This window comes from Antechinus flavipes, chromosome 5, assembly GCF_016432865.1.
Source record: "Antechinus flavipes isolate AdamAnt ecotype Samford, QLD, Australia chromosome 5, AdamAnt_v2, whole genome shotgun sequence".
Taxonomy (NCBI): domain Eukaryota; kingdom Metazoa; phylum Chordata; class Mammalia; order Dasyuromorphia; family Dasyuridae; genus Antechinus; species Antechinus flavipes.
In genome coordinates this window covers 146,046,621-146,072,195 of record NC_067402.1, presented here as the reverse complement: position 1 = coordinate 146,072,195, position 25,575 = coordinate 146,046,621, and the positions used below count along the sequence as shown (strand labels likewise).

The window sequence follows — 25,575 nt, the reverse complement described above, 5'->3', positions numbered from 1 at the left end:
TTTTGGCTGTGCCATTAATTGGCTAATTGACCCTAGGCAACTCACTTGGATTATAAGATCATCAATTTGAAGTTGGAAGGGGCCATACAAGTTATCAAGACCATCTCTTTCATCATCCATGTGAAAAATTATATAAAGTGTTAAGTGATTTTTCCTAAAGTAACATAGGTAGTACCTATAAAGCAAGATTTATAATCAAATCTTTAAATATCAAATTCAAGAAATCTGCATTGAGTTATGTGGGCTCAGTTTCCACATGTATAAATAAAAGGGGTTATAATTAATGACCTCTAGAAATTAATGTTGTCAACTTCTCCTACTTTTTCTCAAATTTCTATGCTATTCAAAATAACACTATTACATGTAGAGACATCCTCATATCAGGAAATCAATAATGTAAAGCTGGTTGAATTTATATTTTCAATGTCAAAAATACTTTTCTCAAATAATTTTTTCAATTATAGAAATATTTCTTTAAGCACTTACTGGGGATAATGAAATAAAGTGGGTGTAGTGGAATAAAGAGGCAGTCTTAGAGTCAAGATGGGGTCAAAACATGCCTTTGACAAACTATATCTGACTTTGTGCAAATCACTTCTCAATATTCCAAATAGCAATCTGAGGTGTTAAGTTGCCTTCTTTAGATACTACCATGCCTGCCAAATAATTTTATAGCTTTTCTTTATGTCATCTAAATTTCTTGAAATGCCGATTTCACTTGATGCTTCTCTACTTTCACTTCCTTTCTCTTCTCCCAATTGACTTGCTTTCTTCAAAGTTACTGACATCATAATTACCAAATCTAGTGGCTTTTTCACAGTCTACATCCTTTAGAATCAACATGGTGTCACAGAAGATAAAGTGTTAAACCTGGAGTTATAAAGACCCAAGTTTAAATTTAGTCTCAGACATTTAGTAGCTATGTGACTCTAAGTAAGTCACTTATTCTTTGTCTTAGTTTACTCATGGGTATAATAAATTGTTGTTAGCACAAGATAAGACAATAGTTGTAAACCACTTTGTAATCCTTAAAATTCCAGATAAGCAATAATCATTACTATTAGTATTTTTTAAAACCTCTCTGTATTATTTGACACTAATTATTACTTTTTCCTCCTTAATAATCTCTTCTCTCTGAGGTTTCATGACTTTATTTTCTCTTGATTCTCTCCTGTCCAGATTGACAGCTTCTTTTTTTGCTGCATCCTCATCCATGTAAAGTCCACTAACAGTGGGTACTCTAGAAAGCTTATCTTAGGCTTTCTTCTCTTTTCCATCTTCTTTCATTGGATGAGTTCATCAGCTCTCATTGGTTCAAAAATCTATTCCCAAATCTGCTTACTAGTACTTGGCTTGCCTCCATTTTTACTCCTGTATCAACACTTTCCTATTAAACATTTTAATTTTTATTGGGATATCTCATTTAAAATTCACCAAGTCCAAAAGAAAACATTCTCTTCTTTCCCCCATGCTGCAACATAATTCTTTCCCAGTAGTATTCTATGAAATGTTTAATTTCTGGTTTTCTGAATGCAGGATACATTTTTTTAAATATATGAAATGAAATAAGCATTTTTATAACAGTGGAATAAATAAGATGATTATAGATGAAAGATCAGTTATATATGGCTTGCCAAAATGTTTGTGGCAGCTCGGTTTGTAGTGGCTAGAAGCTGGAAAATGAATGGATGCCCATCAATTGGAGAATGGTTGAGTAAATTGTGGTATATGAATGTTATGGAATATCATTGTTCTGTAAGGAATGACCAGCAGGATGAATACAGAGAGGACTGGCGAGACTTACATGAACTGATGCTAAGTGAAACGAGCAGAACCAGGAGATCATTATATACCTCAACAACGATACTGTTTGAGGATGTATTCTGATGGAAGTGGATCTCTTCGATAAAGAGAGCTTTAATTGATCAAAGACGGACAGAAGCAGCTAAACCCAAAGAAAGAACATTGGGAAATGAATATAAACTGCTTGCATTTTTGTTTTTCTTCCCGGGTTATTTATACCTTCTGAATTCAATTCTCCCTGTACAACAAGAGAACTGTTCAGTTCTGCAGACATATATTGTATCTAGAATATACAGTAACCTATTCAACATGTAAAGGACTGCTTGCCATCTAGGGGAGGGGGTGGAGGAAGGGAGGGGAAAAATCGGAACAGAAGTGAACGCAAGGGATAATGCTGTAAAAAATTACCCTAGCATGGGTTCTATCAATAAAAAGTTATTAAAAAATAATTTAAAAAAAAGTTATATATGGCTTGCTATTCATTTGAAATATATAATAAAATTATCATGTAAATTTATTTTCTTCACTTTCCCTTTTCAAGTTAATTTCCATCACTGACATTTTCTCAGGAACTTTCTTAAATCTAAACAATTAAAAAAACAATGAATGAAAATTTCAATTTGTGATAGTTGTTTATTTCCAAATTATAAAATTTATGCTGAAAATTTAACAATTTAATTCCACTTTCTGTACAGGGTACCACCATCTTACCACATTGACAATCTTCACCATTCTCTTGCCCATTTCTTGCCTTATATATAATATATATTGTATATTATATGTATATAATATACAATATAATTATATATTATTATTATATATCAATATATATTATATATTAATCAATTTATATTAATTAAATTAAATATTAATATATATATATAATATATTATATGTAATATAATATATATTAACTTGCCAAATTTCTCTCACATGCATTTGTTAGTCTTTACTTTACCACTCTACTTTAGGCACTGATTCCCTCACCTTAGACTGCTAACAAAATTCTTCTAATTAGACTTTCCTGCCTTAGGTCTCTGTCTAATCCAATAAATTTTCAACTCAGTTTCAGACTGATGTAAATTCAACAATATTCTTCTTTATCTCTCCCTCAGTAAGCTCCAACATCTTAAGATTTATGACATTTTTTCATAAAAAATATATACTATTCAAACATTCATATTTCAATAACAGAAATTAGTAAAATAGAAAATTCCTACAGGAGAAACTTTTATAGAAAAATAATACAGAACACAATTAGACTTTATTACTTTTAGGATCAAATATAAATATCTCTGTCATTTAAGGATTTCATACCCTTCTCCTTCCTACTTTTCCAGGCTACTTACATCATATTCTTCTCTACGATCAAGCTGTCTCACATACAATTCTCCTTTCTCCCATGTCTGTGCTTTTGTCCTGGCTGCTTCCATGTCTGTCATGCTCTCCTTCGTACACTTAGAATCTCTTAAAGGCTCAGCTGAAGTACCAATTCTTTCAGGAGGCCCAGATTCTGGCACTTTTCCTTTTTAAGACTGCCTCTTATCTATACTAAATGTATCTTATAAATACCAATTGATATCCTATGTTTAAATGAAAGTTTCATGGAAGAGGAACATTTTTTGCTTTTTTTAAAAATTTGTATCCCTAGGGATTACTAATGCACAGTTCCTGGAACACAGTGATAATAAATTTTTGTTGATTTACATTGGCATAAGGTATTTGTTCTCTGGGAATTACTATATTAATGAAATTACAAATTGAGTTAAATGTATAATATACTATATTATGGATATGAAAAGGAATCCCATCACATTTTCTGTCCTTGATATTTTAATATATAAATATATAAATAACTAAAATGCAAGTTAGAAAAGGGAATGATTTATTTAGTGTAGGGAATTAAAGAACAAAATTTTCCTTCAATAAGGAAATAGATAATAATAGGGAATTGCCTTGGACAAACATTTATTTCCTTCAGGATTACACAGCTACTAAGTTTAGAAGCTGAATTTGAACTCGATGCTTCAGGCTACTTAGCCTAAAACTCTACTGACCATACCAAACTGCCTCTATTGGCATTAAAAAGGAATATATATAAATGCGTAGGAGAAATTCAGGGTGATATAAGAATTTCTAAGAGGAAGAGATCACCTAGAGTTGTGTAGCCTGAAAGTATTAGGCAAATAACCTAATTGTGTTTTGTATTATTTTTCTGTAAAAACTTCTCCCATGGAAATTATCTATTTTGCTGAATTTTGTTATTGAAATATACATATTTGAGTTGTGTATATATTTTTTCTGAAAAATGTCATAAATCTTATAGTAAGGGTTGAAAAGAAACTCTTCTTGTACCTTGCTTCAAGTCTCAATTCAATTCAAAATCTTTATTAAGTCTTCTTCCTGTGCATGATCTTCTGCCTAACAAATATAACCAAACATTTGGTTTTTTTCAGGAGGTAAGTAAGGAGATAATATACACACAAATAAGTAAACACAAATCAGTTGCTATCCCCTCTATTTTTGAGAGGAACAGAATCAGAAAAAGCTTCAAGGAAGAATGGCAACAGAAATGATCCTAAAATGCAGATAAAGTTCTTGAGAGGAAGATGTGCATTTTACAAATTACTGAGGAAGGCTTCTGCAAATGCCCTGAAATAGGAGATATAATGACAGTTTGGGATATGGTTAGTAATTCTGTTTGCAGGGACATTAATGTGAAATATGGCTAGACAGGTAAATTGCCTCTCCTGACTACAAGAAAGGCTAGACTCTAGAACTGTGATTCAATCAGGATAGGGAACTTTTGAGTGAGGAAATTCTATTCATTCATGTTGACATTTTCTCTATAATTTTGAATTTTAGAGTTGTTTAGAGCAATGAGGATCTGGAAGAATCATTCAAATCTTCCCTCAGGCATTAGCTGTGTGACCCTGGACAAGTCACTCATTCTGTTTGCCTTAGTTCCCTTATCCCTAAAATAAGCTAGAAAAGGAAATGTCCACTGTAGTATCTTTGCCAAGAAAAACCCAAATGGGGTCATGAAGATTCAGATACAACTGCAGTAGATGAAACGATTTACGCAATGCGGTCCTATGTCAGAGATGAGACTGGAACTTAGATGTTTCTGGTTCCAACTAGCTCTTTAGACACTACACCAAGCTGTTTCTTATTTTCCAGAGAATTAAAAGGAAAAGCCCATAAATTTCTTAAATGTGACTTATAAAGGTTCTTGCTTTTTCAATTTTTATAAATTACAAATAAATCTCTAATAGAAAGGGACTTCCTTCTGCTGGATCCTTTGCCACACATAGATAGATAGTAATTATGTCTATACTTACTCCAACTTTTACTGGTTTAAAGACAATTATAATACTCATCAAAATTTTCACCCTATATGCTTTAAATTTGTCTTCTAGGAAAAATTGGGTCTTTGAGAAGATTAGAGGCACAATCAGCTATGAAATAATACCACCTGTTCTTCTTTACCAACAAAGCCTTCAAGTTAAAAATTTACTAAATTTCTTTATTTGCATTTTGAATTTAAAAAATTCAAGCCCACATTTTAATCTATTCATTTGCTACATGGTTTCTATTTTAAACATATACATTTACTTGGCTATTTTCTCACTTAGTTATGTTTTAACAAAGAACCCCTGTTGTATATCTGCACTGAACATAGAAGTTTCTGAATGGCTTACACCAAATTGGAGCACTCTAAAGCTCAAATTTCATGTTTAGCTTAAGTTTGTAATACTTGTCTATTTGTTCTATAAAGATCTAAATCTTTCTTCCCCATCACAAAGGCTGGCTAATCCGATTACATATTCATCTGAACAAAAGGATAACAGGCTGTATAATATATCTTGGGGGGGTCTGCAAGCAGCATGGTGGGGAGGCAGCCTGTGAATCTGAGATCCCACAAATCCAGCCTGCAAGGGTATTCTTATTTATGGATTCAGAAGAAACAAGGATGTCTGGATGTTGGAGATATGGGGCAAGTATTTAAATTACATTTTGCTCCCAACTGAGGTTGACATAAATAGTCCTATCATTAAACCAACAAGCTAAGTTTGACAACAAGCTAAGATGTGACCTAGGCTCTGGAGGCAAATATAATTATCAGCTGAGGTACACCTGTGATCTATTGCCCCAAGTCATATCATCTAAGATGAAAATGAAAAGAGATTGTGATAATTTGCTATATTAGTTATTTATAAATTATCATGTTTATTAATATAATTGGTAAGCCTACCCTAAGAAAGAATTCTTTTGGATTGATTGAATTTTCCTATTTCCTAAGAATTCACTTTTCCTTCTTTCACTTCTCCTAATAATACATGATTTCTAATTAATGCTTGAAATCTAGGCCTGTCCCTGAGTCATATTCTTTTCCTGTATTATGAATTTAATTAGACACTGTCTTATAAATGCTTTCTGAGAACACATTAGTGACTTATTAGGATTCTTTCTCCAATAAACTTTTGTTTTTCAACTCCACACCCTGTAACAGAAAAACATTAAAATATTCTTATTGCCAAGAAGCAGCATTAAGGGATTCATAACCTTTACCACTGAGGTTTTAAGAACTTTGTTCATTATATATTCAGCACAGTTATTAATTATCAACCCTGCAGTTCCTCAGGTAAATAGCACCATGAATATTATCGAGGACATGCTAATGGCATAATTTGCCAACAAATTACCGTTAATTTACAGACATATTGTGATGATATTCAAGGTGGAATGGTTTTTGTCCCCAGATTTTATATGTCTAAGTACAGAAACAAAGCTATAGAATCAGAGAGAGTGTGATTGGAGGTTTTTGAAATGCTATCTAAACTCTGAGACCATATATAAGAACATTGTTCAAAAACATGTAAATAACTTGAGATAGGCACTCTTACTAATGTTTTTAAATCCCCAAAGTCTGGCAAAGTGCCTGTCACAGGAAAGATTCTTAACAAATGCTTGTTGATTGACAGCTTGTTTTCACAGGAAATATCCATTGTTTTAACTATATTTTACAAAGAAATAAAATATCAGCACGCAGAGCAGACGTCTGTCTCAATCTACTTTAATATTCCTACTAAATAAAACAGGTTTCTGACCTTTTTTGGTATGTGTCAAGAATTCTTGGCTTCCTTTAAGACTCAATTCAAATCCCACCTACTTGAAGAAACTTTCCCATCCCCTCAATGCTAGTGCTTTCCCTTTGAAACTGTCTCTTATTCACACTGTATAGATCCTCAATGTATACAGCTGGATCTTGATTAGTGCAAAAAGATGAATATTCATTCTTTGAATTCACACTGAATATCACCATTTTGTTGGAATCAATTAAGATAATTTATATAATTATAAATTTGAAAAATAATAATTTTAATATAAACTATGGCCTCAGTTCAAGGATCTAACTATATACATAGTTGTTTGAATTTTATGGTTATATGAGCTCCTTGAGACAGTGCTTTTTGGCTTTCTTTGTATTTCCTAGTCTTCACACACTGCCTAGCATATAATAGATGCTTAAGATATAATTGCGTATTGATGGAATTATATAGATTTTTTCTCAGAATAATGTTTTCGAATGCATGAAATAAAATAATATCTCAAAGGAAACTAATTATACTGAAATATAATTATCAAAATATTTAAGAAATAAGTTCACAGATTTGAGGTTATGAACAACAGAAATTAAGATTTTGTCAAATAGCATTATTTTCTCACATTCATATTTATATTGTCCTACAATGTTTACAAAGGACTTTGTATACAGTTTCATTTGATCCATTATGAGTATATAAATTATTAAAAATCTATTTCATAAGTGAGCAAAAACAGTTCACAAGGGGATTAAAGGATGTGAACAAGTTAACACAGTAATAATTGGTTGAACTGTGGTTAGACTCCAAGTTTTCTGCATTGAGGTCTAGTATCCTTTACACACACACACTCACACACACACTAAAGTATTCACTGCAGGATGCCCATCAGTTGGGGAGTAGTTGAATAAGTTATGGCATATGAATGTTATGGAATATTATTGTTCTATGAGAAATGATCAGCAGGATGATTTCAGAAAAACCTGGAAAGAGTTATGTGAACTGATGCTAAGTAAAGTGAATAGAACCAAGAGAACATTGTACACAGCAACAACAAGATTATGTGATGATCAACTCTGATGGACTTGGTTCTTTTCAACAATGAGGTAATTCAGGCCAGTTCCAATAGACTTGTGATGGAAAGAGCCATCTGCACCCAGAATGAGGACTATGGGGACTGAATATAGATCACAACATAATATTTTCACTTTTTTGTTGTTGTTTGCTTCCTTTTTTTTCTTTCTTATTTTTTCCTTTTTGAGCTGATTTTTCTTGTATAGCATTATAAATGTGGAAATATGTATAGAAGAACTGCACATGTTTAACATATTGGATTAGCTGCTGTCTAGGGAGAGAGGATGGGAGAAAGGGAGGGAGAAAAATTTGGAACACAAGGTTTTGCAAGGCTAAATGTTGAAAACTATCTTTGCACATAATTTGAAAATAAATAAATAATGAAGCATTCATTGCAAATCAGAGATCTTAAAACTTCATCCTGGAATAAACAGAATCATATATTCTAAAGGAATAAATAGAGCTACTTAGTCTGCTCTTTAAAAAAAAAAAAAACTTGCTCAAAGTGAAATCCCACCCGTCCAATTAAAAACAATATTGCTAATTTAATACATGTGTGTCTTAGAAAAGACACAATGGAGGACATTTAGGACACAGTATTGCATATCTTGTTTTTCAAATTTCTCCCCATTTAATTTAAAAATTATGAAGGAATTAATTTTTATTTAAATTACCAAGTTGTTTAAAAAGCTACAATATATGACACACATATATGTCATAAATACATATAGTATTTCATTATTAGATAATGTAAGGATACTAATACCATCTGTCATGATAACATTTATAGAAAAACAACCATATGAGATGCTATAAAAGAACAATATATGCAATGAGCTATGTTTATAAAGAAGATGTTAAATAGAAATATCAAGCAGTACACAGAGGATAAGAAAGATTAAGAAGCAATAAACAACATCCATTAATCTTGATCCTAGTTAATAAGGATTTATAGGTACTTGTGTACAATCTCTCCAATTTGTTATTCAGAATTATTGAATAGAAACATAATGAACTCAGTTACACAACCCTATTTTGCATGTTATGGCTTCACAATAATGATTTTATAGTTCTTGGATTTACAAACTATAGAGAAAAGTTTTAAAATGTAGACACAAAGACTGACAAAGTTCAAATACTGAAATATAACTAATAGTCAAATATGATTCCTATTAGTTGTATTTTGTAAAATTCTGCTATGCTTAACTGTTGAAAGTTTATATTAACAAATAATCTGAGTCACAGTTTCATCAGTGCTTTCAAAGCACATTTCCCCAATTTTCATTTGTTGTCATTCATTTATTTCAGTTGTGTTCAACTCTTCGTGACCCTATCTGGGGGTTTCTGGCAAAGATACTAGGTTGGTTTGCAATTTCCTTTTCCAGCTCATTTTACAGATGAGTTAACTGAGGCAAAAATGGTTTGTCACTTGCTCAGGATCACACAGCTAATAAGTATAGGAGGCCAGATTTGAACTCAGGAAGATGGCTCTTCCTGACTCCAGGTCTACCACTCTATGCACTATGGCACCACCTAGCCTTCATAGTCCAACAAAAATAATGTATTTATCCAGGGCATTCAGGCTCTCATTTTCCCCAAGGTTAATGAGATTTTTTTAGAACTCTGAAAAAAAGTTCCTTAAAAGGCCTGCTTACTTATTTTACAGATCAATAATCTTACTTATTTTACAGATCAATAATTATGGAAACTAAGGCTCAGGAAGGTTAATTTACCCAAGTTTATATAAACAAAAAAAAAACAACAGAATGAGGATCCAAAGCTAACTAGTTTGATTTCAAACCCAGTCTCTTTCCATTTTGCCAATATGGCAAGAAAGGAATTTTTTTTCTTATTGTGAATATTATTATTCCAAGTTCAGAGATGAAGTTATCTAAGATTTTGAGAGAAGTATGTTTGGGTAAAATATGTAGCTAATAAATGTCTCAGAGGAGACACAAATCTAGGGGTTTTAGAATCCCTAGCTTCCCTCAAATGTGAGATCAAACATGATCTTCTATGTATAAATGACACCTTCCATGATTGCTCCAACAAACAACTGTACCTCCCTTTTCCCACAATGATCTTGCATTTACATACATGCATGAGTGTCTAGGTAGATGTACATATATACACACATTTGTATATATGTTTACATTCAGGAACACATTGTAAGGGGACATGTTGTTTTCTTGTCAGAATCTAAGTCCCCGGTGCCTGGCTCTTAGTAGATGCTTTAGCAACCCTTAACTTGACTTGATGGCAGGATTATTTCATTTCCTATCTTTCTAGTGCTGCCTATGAGAGTAATAGTAATATTCTCAAGGCTTAAACCATTCTTTTAGGGTCTTAAAAGTGGTTCTCATTTTTTATCAATAATAAAAAGAAACAGGAAAGTGTTCTTTTGTGGGATGCAGTATTTTATATTCTAAAGCTTGAATGTCCTTCTTTGGGGGTCTCATTCAAGCCAAATACATAGGAAAGTAGAGAAATAAGTAATAGTTGAAAAATATGTGCTATATTATAAAACAAAGCAGTGTTCAACTTAAATAGGGACTACCTAATGTAATTTAGCATATCAAATCCTCTCTACCCTTTTAATTCTCCAATGGATAGAAAAAACAGAACTAAAAATATCAAAGGAGTTCACGTTATCTTCTTATCACTTAAATGTGTGTGTATGTGAGCACGTATACACACATGCATAAAAGTAATAAAAATAAGACAAAGATTATAAGATGAGGAAAATATAGCTAAGTGTTAGCTATAGTTATATCTATATAGATATATAAATAGATTTAGTACTTTATTTTTTAAAAGGTATTTCAATTAAAAGATTATGAGAGAAAGAAAAATATATGTAGGTGCTATTTTCCCTCATCTCATAATTTTTAAATGAAATTCCTCTTAAAAATAGAGTACTAAATCTAAAAAGTAAATAACTCAAAACCAGATCAAATAGCTTGAATTATATATAAGATCTAGTCTTACACTTAGGCTGAAAAACAAGTAAAGAAAAAAGCCATACAACAACAATTTGCTTTCCCTCCCTAAGATACAGTCTCAGCTGGGTGAAATAAAACTGTTAATTTAGAAGATGGTTATATTTGTTGAAGCTGGAGATTAGTAACATACACATAAATTATCATCATATCTATTAAAATGTCCTTGAAATTGAGACAACAAATATAAAAAAAATTGAAAAAAATTAAAAAGTAATTGTACTTTTAAAAACATACACAATAAAGTTTGATGTGGGGCATCTCTAGATCAGTGATTCTCAACTTTTGTTCTCAGTATCTTTCTACTATTAAAATGATTGAGGATCTGTCCAAAGAGGTTTTGTTTGTGTAGGTCATATTTATTGATTACCATATTAGAAACAAAAACTAATTTTAAAATGTAGACCCTCTGAAAAGATTTCAGAGACCCTCAGGATTCTCTAGACCACACTTAGAGAGCCATTATTTTAGAAGAACCAATAGTTTCATCTCACACTTGATTTGAATTCATGTCTTTCTGACTCTAGACATGACACTCCATTGTATCATCTAACTGCTTATACTCCCCCCTTCCCTTCAATAACTTCTAGGAATAGAAAAGTGACCATGAAGTTAGTTATAAAAGCACCAAATCTCCCTTTGGTAACTCGTATATTCAAAAAGCATTTCAGATGGCATTTCAGCTGGATCAGTTTTACTGATGAGTTTATAATGAGAGATTGTCTGTGTGGGTGGTGGTAGTTGGGGAATGGAATGAGACAAATTTTCAATAAACTTGTGCAGGAAAACTAAGAATGCAGCAGGATGCTCATGAGCAGAATTCCTAATCTCTTCCTCTCTGTCAATACATATAATAAAATGCTTCACATTAATCTAGCAGTGGGATGCTTTCAGAACTGAGAGAAAATTGATTTCAGCAGCACCCCCTTCTCTCCTTCCTTCTTTACTCTAAATAATAAGGGGAGGAATGAAAAAAAGTTAAATTATCATGGCCCATATTATTATCATCATTATAAACAATTATTACACTGAGAGGTAGCATAAATGATAAGTGATAGGAAGAGTTTTGGGTTTAAAGTAAGACCTAGTTCTTAAGTGCTCCTCAGACACTTCAAATTCTACCTCAGACACTTAATAGCTTTTTGACTCTCTCTGGACTTGAGTTTCTCAAAAAAGACCTCGAACTATAATTTTTTTTCCTCAAACTATAATTTTATAATCCTATGGTCCTAGCTGAGTTGTTGAGCTGTTTCCTTAGAAAATATAAAAAATACTCAAAAGTTTGCCAGGAAAATGCTTTGTAGGTGGTTAGATGGTGTAATGGACAGAAAGCTTAATTTTGAGTGAGAAGGACCTGAGTTAAAATCTTAATTTAAGCATTTAGAGTGAGGTGACCATGAGCAAGTCAAATGATCTCTCTTATTCTCATTTATAAAGGGGAATACCTCATAGGATTATTGTAAGGATAAAGCACCCTGTCAAATTAAAGTGCACTTAAATACTAGCCATTAGTTTTAAACCTTAAAACACTACATAAACATATATTTCTTTTCTAAAAATGCCAGAATAGGGGCAAAAGTCTATATTCATGCTTAATACATTCTCAGAGAGCTGATCCTTCAAGCACAAGGGCAGGGAAGATAAAGAGAACGCTCTACATCTACTGAGATTTAATTGGATGAAAAGTCTAGGTTTTGTGCATTCATGGTTCACCTTCTTATTAGATAAAACATAATGTCAATTTAGCAGATACCAGCAGATTGGTCCAGTACTAGGACCAATGGAAAGAAGTTACAAAAAGCCTCCCTGATTTCAATTTGATGCATAGAAGGATTTCCTAACAATTAGAACTGGCTGAAATGTTACCCTTTGAAGAATCTAATACCTTGTTTTGGTCCTAGAGGTCTGTAGGCAAAGGGAGAATGATCACTTATCCAGGATGTGGGAGAAGAGACATGTTTTATATAGGATTGGGACTGGGTGATCTTTGAAGTTACTTCTAATGATGAGATTCTATAATTTTATAAAGATGTCCAATTTCTGAATTGTTAGTCCCTTATTTTGAACCTTACCTAGTCTATTTTTATGGCTAAATATTAATATTAAAATATTTTAAAATGTTTTAAAATACGTAATTCAATTACCATATTAATTTCTGTATTACTCTGAGTCATAGAGAACAATGATCATTCCATCAAGCATTCTTAAAAGAAAAACTACTGATTGATTGGGCTGATTGGACTACTAGTCTGATCTAGCATTTCTTACATTCTTAAGACTTCAATGACATTAGCAAAATGTTTTTTGTTTGTTTTTTGGTGGGGGCACATACCTCCTTCACATACCAAACACACTGAGTTTTATTGAGAAAAAAGGGATAAGTATTAAAGTTCATTGTCAGTAGGACTTTTGGTATGAAATAACATAACATTAATTTTAAATTTCTATTCAAATACCAAACAACATAATCTGTGTAAAAAATATCCCAATACCCGATTACATGTTTGTTGAAAAAGTAAAGTTATTAAGAAACAAATGCCAACTTTTATCTCTTATTATCACATTAATACTGGCCTTGCTAATAATTCTGCCAATCCGGACTTCCACAAATGCTAAAGTTAAAGAAACTATTTAAGTATTTTATTCACCAGAACAAGTGACACATGTCAGGTCAATGATAAAGAAAATTATGTTTCTGTTCCTTTCCCCTTAATTCTCATTTAAATTCTAATCTCTAGGTTTTCTCTAATCTACAAGGTTTTCAAAGAAAATCATTTATGGATTGAAATTTGTAACACACCAAAGTCATATACAACAGAACCAGACTACAACATCTAGAGATTCTATTCTATATAGAGATTCCAGAGACTCTATTCATTTCTTTGAATCAGCATACATTCAAGCACATGAATAAAAGGAAGAATTTTACTAAAATAGAGAAACAAATTATTTTGTTCCAAATAAAAGTTGATTTTGTTGAAATATAGTTTTGATGTACCAAAATTATGAATTATTTCTATTTACACAGTAGTTAGAACATTTTAAAGAAAATTTACAATTTTGTTTTTCTGGTACATATGGAGCTATAATAGAAAGGTTACAAATGGTATGAACTACCTACCTTTGAAAACTATATCCTTCTATCACTGTTAAGGTTTTTTTCATGGGCTTTTAAAAAGCGCACTGCACTGAAATCATATCCATTAGATTGTATGTAGTTCTTAGATAAATTTTTTTGTTTTCTTGACAAATGTTGCACAAAACATATCAACATGGGCCACCAAAGACAATTACTCACCCTGTAGGCAGCTCCTCAAACTCTTCTGACCATTGCTCCTGGATATCCTCTGTAGAAAGATCTATATCCCGGGTAGTGGCAAAATTGAACTCACTGCCTTCGGTTCCATGAAAATAAATGGCGTTTCCATCTGATTGGCAGCTATGCTATATATATTTAAAAAAAAAAAAAGAAGCAAAAGAAGTTGCTTTCAGGTGAGTTTTATAGCAGTAAAGTTAATTCTAATTCATAATGGGATTGAAATCTTAAATGGTTAATCACACATGAGTTAATCACACACATATGAAACCAACAACTAAAAAGCCTGTTCATATTATTTAATTAATTAAATTAATTATTATATTTTTAAAAGTCTGTCTTTAATTGTTACTAAAACATCTGTGCTTCCCTTGTTTCATCTTAGTATAAGATAGGCTTATTATTAATTTCCTATAGATAAGAGGTCAAAAGATCATTTGTGCTTTGACTTCCTCAATAAAGTGTTCTGAATGGAATTGAATTTTGTTAATTGGAATGATTTTCTAGTCTTATCGCAATCCTTGTTTGTGGGCATGAAGTATAAAAATGAATTTTCACATATTTTCAACTTTATAGTTATGGGCTAAATCACATTGACCTTTTCAATATTCTATACTTTGCTGGTTTGCCATTCAAGTCCTTCACAATGATTCTGTAAATGGGATATGAATAGACTGGCTAGCTAATCAAAACATGGAAAACAGAAAAGGTCAAGGTAATCCCAAATATGGCTCTATCTTTTTATTCTGGCATCTTGACAGAGGTGTTTGAAGGAGCTAAAAATCTCAAAAGGTTGATTTTCATCTGAGGTCAAAAGACATAACATCTTTCCCTTCACTATTCCTCAATTGAATATGAGATATAGAAAGACAAAAAAAATATCTCAGGGTGGTTCCACATATGGTCTAGATCTTTGATTTCATGGAAGATAGAACCTTCAGAGACTCTTATCAGTATTCTATAATTTGCAGTTAGTTTTCTCAGGGTACAAGGAGGTTGGGACTAGTCCAAGACATACATCGAGATGGTCTCAGAGGCATAACTCCCATTCAAGATTTTCTCCCTTAGGTCAGTTCTAAACCTCCTCCTTGATGATCACTTCTTTTATCTACTAATGGATGAAATCTCTCTAACTTCTTGACTGAATAAAGAAGCATTTTCCTTTGGCCTTTAAACAAATTAAGTTATATTAATAATATCTTTGTGATGGATTGCATAGAGACAGATGTAGATCAGTGAAAGATCTTGAGCAATTGCTCTACAATCCGAGGTGGTTATTGTTGTTCAGCTGTGACTGACTCTTCCTGATCCCATTTTGGGAATTTGTTGGAAGAGATACTAGAGAGGTTTGCTATTTCCTTGTCTGGCTCATTTCAGAGATAAGGAAACTAGAAAATAGGGTTAAGTGACTTGCTCAGGGCCATACAACTATAAGGTGTTTGAACTCAGAAAGATGAATCTTCCTGCAATTACAAGATCTTGATTCAAATGCCACATTAGATTCTTAGTACTTCTATGACTTTGGGCAAATCACTTAACCTGCCTATGTCTCAAGTTCTTCATCTGTAAAATTTAGGGAATATAATAATAGATGATCTCTAAAGTCCCTTCAAATTCTAGATCTCTGAACCTATTATCTTTTTAAAATTTATAGATCAAAGAAAAATAGAGAACTGATAGCAAGTAACATCTGGGTTCTGATTTTTAGTTTATTAATAAACATATATTAACTATTATGTTCAAAATGATTCTAGGCACTGTGGAGAATATGAGGTATGAAACATAAAATATGGTATATATCTTGGAACATCTATATATATCTTAAAACTTTTGGGCCATCTGTATAATTTCATTATATATATATATATGTGTGTGTATGTCTACATATAAAGAATCAAACATCTTTTTAAAAACAACTACTGAAAAGAAATGAAAATACCTACATAGAACTGGGTCTCAGCAAGAGATTAATTTTGAGAAGAAGGATATTAAATATAAGAGATTTCCAAAGCAGAGATAGGAGAAGGAAAAACAAGGACCAGGAACTAAACTCTGGAGTATATTAAGATTTGGGTATGTGCATATTTATTATATTTTAAAATACACAAAATACATAATTCTTAGAAAAGAAGACATCACATACTGTTCTATAGAAATTTAGCTATGAAATTAGTTGATGCTAAAAAGATTCTTTTAATACATAAAATGATCTCCAGAATTTTGGAAGATGACTAATCTTTTAATGTCACTGTCTGGAAAACTACTTTTTTCCTTATGTTAAAATCAATAATTGGATGCCTACTGTGTGAATGATGAGATATAACGAAGCTTCCAAATTCAATTCAATTCATTTATTACCACCCAGGGACTAGAAAAGGTGCTTGGAATAAAAAGAAAATTCAAAATAGACCTTTTCCTCAAGAAATTTATATTCAATTTTCCAATCATCTAAAGCCTGTGCAGTATGAAATCTAACTTGAGAGTTATATAAGAAGGTCATTTGGTTAATTTCAATTGTACAGCATTGTACCATTGAGCAGTGAGGTAGTCTTATAACATGACTACCATGTTGTCACCATTGAGAATTCTCCAGAAATACAGCAAGAGACAATTACCTGATAATCTTGTTCATATTGTGTGCATTTGTCCACTACTAACTTAATAAATTCCTAATATTCAGTTCAAAAGCTAAGGCTTCTAGCATCCATAAAAAAATAGAAAAATATAAAAATATTGACAAAGTTGTGCATCATCCAAAGACAAATATTACACACCAGAAAGATAAAGAGATCTTTAGTTATAAACTTGTAAAATGCTATGAATACACTTAATCTTAGATAAAGGTCAGAGCAATTATCATGAGATGCTGGAATTCTGATCAGCCACAGGCTATATTTACCCTAGAAATAATAAGAACTCTGCCACCAGTGCATCTTAATGGTTGAATGATTAAAGAAAGTACCACATGACACACTAAATCATTGTCAGAGAAAATGGGCCATGTATAATATGAACATGTTTGAAAAGAAAAGATCACTTTTGCTTTTCTAAAGGTATGTATTTGGCTGGAAAAAATGAATGAAATATATAATATAAAGATCTTATAACTAAGCATTAATTCAAATACTTTAATTTTATTCCATTTAAAATATTTCCTCAACTTCATAGTTTCATAAAGATCTATGAATACTAATGTGTATCATGTATATTTTATTCTGTAGTTTTCCAACAGTTTTATTCTATTAAAGGAAAAACTAGGTCATCATCCTGTTATTAAAGTTCACATTATTTCTTATTTTCAGTCTATCAATTAGAATGGGAAATTCATTTTTCAGTAAACTTGAGCAATAATAAATAATACAAAATAATCTTATACTATTCATGTCTCATAAAAACAGACACTGACCAAAAAATGCAGTATCATAGCAATATTATGGAATAAAGATTTTTAGTAGGACTTTGTAATAGTTTGTGTATTGCAAATCTTAAGTATACATTTGGAAGTTAAATGTGTCTTTGTGTCTATATACGTAATAAAAACAAACTATTAAATATATTTTATAAAAATGTATTCCATAATATACATATATGAAATAAAAATATATATTATGTTAATGTTATTTAGTTATTTTTAAGTCATATATAACTTTATGTGGGGACCCTCTTTGTGTGACCCTTGTTGGAGTTTTCTTGGCAAGATACTAGAGTGGCTTGCCAATTCCTTTTCCAGGTCATTTTATAGATGAGGACACTGAGGCAAATAGGATTCTGTAATTTATCCAGGGTCACTAATTAGTAAGTGCCTGAGGTCTAATTTGAATTCAGGACGAGTCATCTTCCCAATTCCAAGCCTGGAGTTCTATTCACTATAGCCACCAAGAAACTGCATTAGACATCATAGAGACATAGCAATGGTATTTAAAGTGTCAGCATATTTCTAATCTGTCTCATCTTATTTGAAATAGCAAATAAAAAGAAAGCAGTTAGAATAAGTAAATTCTGAACTTTGATGTAGACTTAAAAAGAGTTATATAGCAAAAGAAGTGAAGTTAGCTTTGTTTAACCTATATGAAATTCAGTAAGACATAGGGGTTCTAATTGCTGTTATTTTTGTATAAAGTCACAATAACAATTAGGAGATTTCTACTGGCTGTGTGATCCTGAACAAGCCATGTCACCTTTTGATTCCCAAGGCCACTAAGACCATATTCAGAGAAAATGCTGTTCTCTATTGGTAGAAGAAATTTCTTACCAGGAATTCTCTATACCAAGCAAACCATGTGTTTCCAAGAAGATAAAAAAAAAAATCTAACTACAATAATGACAATAGCATTTATAAATTATTTTTAAAATAAGGTACTTATACCTTATCTTCACAATTACCCTCTGAAGGGATAATAATTTTTCCCCTTAAATTTTAATTTAAAAAATTTTGAGGTAGCCATTTTTCTGATAAATGTAGATCAGAAGATTCAGAAAAGTTAATTGATGTGATTCAGTAATGTAGCTAGTAAATTGGCACAGCATATTATTAAATTCAGTACTGACTCCACTGTGTCTGTGTCTTAAATGATTGCTAGATTTTGAAAATTGAAGTCAATATTTTTGATGGAAAACGTGGAACTAGAAGCCATCTACTCTCCAATTTTTATCATTTTTTTTTCAAATTTGCAAGTTTATTTTAACATTTTTTTACTACAACATAGGTGATATTATATAAAATCCAGAATGAGTTTCTATAAGATAATTTAGCCCCACACTCCTATCCTATAATACATTTTCTTTCAATTTATTTTTTATTTTTGAGTGCAAAACAAGATCTATTTTCATAAAAGAGAAGTAGTGTATTATAATAGAAAAGAGGCCAGACTTCAGAAGCTAGAAGGCCTGGATTCAACACCTACCTCTGTCACATACTGGACTGAAGGAGTTTCCATACCCACTCATACACTGATAAAATTATAGATCTTGAATCCAATAAAACAATTTCCTCAAGTTTACATTCATTTTCTAAAGGAAAAATCTGCGCTTTCTTCATTGATCAAAATAAGTTTTCTTCATAACTGATTCCAATCAAAAGAATATATTTTCAAACCATTTTGTTATTACTTAACATTAAAAATGACATCACACTAGATTTAAAGTCAGAGGGCCTGACTTTATAGTTTTATAGTTTTATAGACTTTATAGTTGAGTTTGAACTATAGCATTGACATTGCATTAGTGTGTGACCTTAAGGTCCTTTAAGTATACATTTTTTTTCTAGGCAGTATGCCCTGAATAAGGGGGATAGTTGTTATTGATTAGGGAAGTTGACTAGAAAATCAAGCTAATGAGGCCAAATTTCCTTATCTGGGACAAGTAACTTGGGAAATTATGTCCCAATATGAAATGTTCTGTCCTCCCTTCCACAAAATTTAAAATCCAAGGGAAACTTGCCTCCCTGAAACTCCATTTTCCAATTCATTGATTTTTTTTTTACTGGCTGTCTCCTATGCTAAAGATTCTTTCCTCCCTCATTTCTACCTTTTGGATCCTTCAAGTCTCAGTTAAAATCCTACCTTCTGAAAGAAGCCCCCTTAATTCTTACTCCTTCTCTCTTGTTTGTTTACCATTTATGTTGTAAATAGTTCTTTGCAGAGAGTTTTCAGTTATCTCTTCCCTTAATTTGTGAGCTGCATTAGAGTAGGGACTGGTTTTTATCCCTTTGTATCCTCAGTACTTAGCGCAATGCCTAGGACACAATGGGCGTTTAATCATGTTTGCTTATTTAACATGAGCAACAATTTTAATTCTAGACATCCATTTTGTATTTGGTTAGATGAGGTAGGAAGAAAAGAAGAAAAGAGGAGAGAGGGATAGAGGGAGCAAGAGAAAGGGGGGAGAGGGAGAGAAAAAAGCAGAGGGAGAGAGGTAGGAGGTAGGGAGGGAGAAGAAAGGAAAGGGGAGGAAGAGAAACAACTATAATCACATGCATTAATGGGGGTGATTCAATAGTATTATTTTCACATATGAGGATACACACATGTAGGGTAAGTTGAACTGATCTTCCCCTACTCTATGTTAGTATTCATAAAAAATCTCTGATGTGTCTTTCCATACCCTGTGTACTTTGATGACAGAAGGATGAACTGTACAATACAAAAGACACAGAAAAATTAACTGATATAGGCAAGATATGAGATGTTTTCATATAAGTTCATGTTTTTGAGAGCAAGGTTCAAAAGTCACTTCTTATGTTACTTAAAACATGAAGAGCCAAGTGAAGGGCAAGAAATAGAAAAGTATACAGAATAAAAGGTGAAGTACAATTAAACAAATTTCAAGAAATAATTAAAAGAAGTGGTAGAACTCTGCCCATAAAATAATAGAAGAAATGAAGAGGATAGTGGAAAGAACAATAGCTAGAGAGTCAGAGGACCTCAATTTGAACACAGCTTTAATGGTAATATATGACCCTGTGAAAGTCTTGTAATAGCAATCAGTCTCAGTTTTCTCATCTGTAAAATAAGAATATTAAAATGTGAATCACAGAGTGTTATAAGAAAAATCAACCTGTAAGCCTTAGAGTGTCATAGCAATATGTATTTATTGCCTTGAATATCTTCTTAGTTTGAACTGGATTCTACAGTGAAAGGAAACCAATTATTTCCAAAGAATGAAGGAGTAATTTTGTAATGCACTAATAAGAAGAACATGGGAAAAGTCCTTGGAGAATATGTATGGATCCATTATTAATTTCTAATTTGCTCTCTGAGAGAGACAGGATTTGTTTGTATTGGGAATTAATCACAGCAACTGACATTTAGAAATTGCTTTAAAGTTTGGGGAATATTTTATATAGATTATTTCCTTTACTTATAATAACCTTGTTAGTAGGTATTATAAATATGAGTATTCTCACTTCAATCAGGAGGGAGGAATATTCTAGTAAGTTTCAAAGGTCAAATTCTTACTGAATCTAAATCCAATACTTTACACTAGAAATTCTCAACCATTTTGGATTTAAGATCCCTTTACATTCTTAAAAATTATTGACCACTGCTACTGGCTAAGAAGTAAAAAGATGGATAAGTAAAACAGAGCAAAGCAAAAGGTTATAATGTATGTGTTTGACAAATGTAAAGATTTAAGTTTTTGGTTAAAAAAAGTAAGCTTATTTGGTTAAATTTTGGGGAAAATTGGAATGCAATCTGGAAGAAATTGGATATAATCAATATTTTACACCATTTACTAAGATCAAATGGATGTATGATCTAGATATAAAGGGAGATATGGTAAATAAATAAGAACATGGAACATATTACCTATTAGACAGAATTAGGAGAAGAATTTATGTACAATAAGAGAGAACATTGCCAGCCATAAAATGGACAATTTTGATTGCACTCAAGTTTTTCCACAGATAAGATCGATGTAGACAAGATTAGAAGGAAAGCAGAAAATTAGGGGAAAATTTATTGAGAGTTTTTCAAATAAGTCTTATATCTTAAATATAGAGAGAACTTTCTCAAATATGAGTCATTATCTATTTGATAAATGGCCAAAATGGCCCCTCTTGTTGATCTTTGCTTCTAAAGTAGCCTCCAAAATGGGATGATAAGCCTTTCAAGATTTCCTGATCATTCTGGGGTGAAATAGGCTCTCTGGATTAAATCCTTTTAAAATCTAGAACTGCATTACTAAAAGCATCAATATAACACACTGATAAATTGTGAGGTACTGTTTACATGTACTTTCACTAAGTGCAGTAAGTATCCTATTAGCTCATGTGAATAATAGAATTAAAACAAGAAATGGGCAAATATTAATCAATAGAACAGATAGACAAACTATATTTTTTGAATTATGTTCCTTTTTGATTAGATTTTTCAAAATTTAGTCATTAAACTTAACATTTCTGATTATGGGATAAAAAAGAACCCCAGAATCCCAACATTTCAAGTACAATATGAGAATGTCATAGAAAACTAATAACTTATTTGAAAAGATCTGGAGATTAGTGAAATAAAATGTCAATTCAAGTCCACAGTGTGATGCAGCAGTCAATAAACCTAATACAATCTTAGACAACATTAAAAGAAATATAGAGTAAGAGAAGTATAGAGATACTGGAGGGAATTGATAGGCCTACTAGACTGTTCTGCTCAGAGAGTGTTGAGTACTTGATGCCACATTTTAGGAAGAATGTTGACAAGAATATGTAAAATATGAAAAGCTGGAAAATGTCCACTGAAGTGGAAATTGGTAAAGAGTCTAAATATGTTATATGACAGAGTTAACTGAAGGAAATAGAATATATATCTTGGAGTAGGCTTTGGATGTTGGGGACAGAAGGCGGAAGAAACATGATGACTAACTTTATGTATTTTAAATGCTATTATACTTTAATTTGGTCTATTTGGTCCAAAGAGAAGAACTAGGAGCAGTGGGTAGAAATGTTCAAGAAGCAGATTTATAGAGGAAAAAACCATGATACTTCCTAACCAAATAGGTCATCAGCAGGTCAACAGCAATATTACTGCCTATGAAACTGCTCAAATTCTAGATTCACTTGATTTGACTCTTAAGACAGAGAAATATTCATGTGTGATTTTTACTTGTCTACTTAATTTTCTGTTTCCAAAGAATTAATTTTCTTCAGCTTTTGGCTGTTCCATCTGAGCTAAGGTAGGTATAGACAACTTCCTCTAGATTCTGCCTCCCTCTTCTAATAAATATTCGTGCAAGTTTGTCTCAGAATAATGATTAAGTTCCTAGCTTAGGGACATTGTTCAGTTCTATTCTGTCATGTTGTTTTCCTTCATCCTTCAAGACTCAGCTCAAATGTCATTTTCTGGAGAAAGTCTTTTGTTATTCTACTTGCTGCCAGTGTATCTTCTATCTAAGATTACCTTCTACTTATTCCTATATATATTCTGAATATACCCATTTCTATATGGGATATTTCAATTAGAATGTAAATTCCTTAACAGCAAGAAATATTTTTTGTTTTCTCTTTTTATATCTGGTACCTGGTGCACAGTTAGTGCTTGATAAATGTTTTGCTATTAATTATGAAAAAAACTTTATAAATATATAATATTTATATGAATGTACATGTATATGTAATATAGAATTTATATACAACTTCAAGGCATTTAAAGCACTTTAAATTCATTAACTTATTTGATCCTCCCAGGAATCCTGAAGTAGGTATTATTATCCATATTTTACAAATAAGGAAACTGAGGATGGAAAAGGCTGTAACTTGCCAAGATTACATGCCTAGTGTCTTAAAGCAAAATCTGAATTTGTCTTCCTGATTGAAAATCAGTGCTCTAGCCACTATACTACCTAAATACAATGGTTAAAGAATCCACCTGAATCAGTATTTTTTCACCTAACTACAGAGGATTATAAAACTTCTTCCCCTAAAAGGAAAGCCTTTGAGTCACTTAATACTTGGCTTTGTCATCCTGACTACTACTATGCATTTGCAGTTAATTGCTTACCATGCTTACCATGGTGCTAATAGTTAGAAATGTGATATCTGAAATGATGATTAGATGTTCAAGATGCCACTGTGGAGCCTTAAGTGAGGAGTACAATGTTGAAGGGGCTGTCTGTTGAAAAGTGGTCTCATGTAGCCTTGCAATAAGTCTTGTTTTACTCCATAATCATATGTCTTTTAATGACATAATTTTCTGAACTTTTCCATTGAAACTGGAACATGGATTGATTGACTTGTTTAACAAGAAAATACAAAATTAGGTCTGTCAAAACGTGGACTATATTGTCTCCTGAAATGGTAAGTTCTTCCTTCTAAGGTTTCCAGGTAAATGAAGATAATCTCTTAACGGAGAATACTACACAGGAGGATATTTGTAAATATGGTTGGAGTAAGACCAGATGACCTCTCAACACTATTCTGAGATTCTGAGATTTGGTGGTTCTGTTTTATTAAAGAAGAAAACTAATATGACTTTTAAAACAATTGAGAGACAGACAGTATGGTGTATTGGAAAAATTGGAATCAAAAGAAATATGGGTGCCAATTATCCCAACTACTAATATGGCCACTAGCAAATCTGTGAGTATTAGGTTCTTCAGTTGTAAAAATGAAGTCAATAATAGTTGTGTTAGATATCTCAAAAGAATGTTGGATATAAACCAATTTAAAAATTCTTAAGTGATGTAATAATAGAAAACATGAGTTAAAAGCAATGTAGCATAATAGAGAGCCGAGTTAGAAGGACCCAAGTTCCAATCCTGTCTCAGATACTCACTACTTGTATGATCAAGGAGAACTTACTTAACCTACCTTCAGGTTCATTTTCCTTATCTGAAAAACAGGGATAAAAATAGCAAATACCCTATAGGGTTATTGTGAGAGAAAAATCACATAATATTTGCAAAGTGCTTTGTAAACCTAAAGTGTTACGCAAATGCTACTACCTTATAGGGACAGCTAGATGATACAACAGAAAGAGTTCTTGGCCTGCAGTCAGGAAGGGGAGTCTTCCTGAATTCAAATCTGGTCTCAGACACTACCTAATTGTGTGACCCTGGGTAACTTACTCATGCTGTTTGCCTCAGTTTGCTCATCTGTAAAAAAAGCTGAAGAAGAAAAATGGCAAAAACTCCAGTTATCTTTTGTCAAGAAAATCCCTAATTGGATAATAAAGAGTCAGACAGAACTGAAAATGACTGAATCACTAATGTTATAGCTAAGTATAGTACATCCATCTTAATTAGTGTGTGACCATGGGCAAGCCACAACCTTAGAATTCTCTCTAAGAGTATGTTACAACTTGCCAATCTGATTTAACAGAGGTAGCTTCCACACTGGGAACTCTCCTCATTGATTTCATCAATCCAAACAATAATAAAAATAATGGTAACCACCACCATTGTATTTTTTAGTGAAAATATCTACAGAAAATAGAAATAGTGATGAATGCTTTTTAATTCATATTTTAACCATCTATTCAAACCCACATCATATTTCTATTAAATGATAATTAATAATAAAATAATCATAAAATACTATCAAATGGATAAATAGGTTGGAAGGACTAGTAAAATCAAGGAAATTTTGGATTACAAAAGTGGTTTTTACTTTAAGAACTACTCAAAATCAACAAGTACATGCTTTAAAACCATATGTGGCTACTGGAATTATATTAGCCTTTGACTGCCAAGATGCAGATACCAGTTGAACAAACATCTGTACTGGATTAATTCTCAGCTCTAAACTTAGTGCATGGTAAAATTTCCTTATTCTTAGCCTTCCAAA

General features: G+C 31.9%; 1 protein-coding gene across 1 annotated transcript in view; it reads right to left on the bottom strand.

Annotated features, from left to right (window-relative positions):
- RELN (reelin) overlaps positions 1 to 25,575 on the bottom strand; it is a 389,961-nt gene that overhangs the window by 220,473 nt on the left and 143,913 nt on the right. Inside the window, exon 9 of the mRNA XM_051963196.1 lies at positions 14,280 to 14,425. Within this exon, the coding sequence (XP_051819156.1) occupies positions 14,280 to 14,425 (146 nt within the window). The remainder of the gene's footprint in view (positions 1 to 14,279; positions 14,426 to 25,575) is intronic.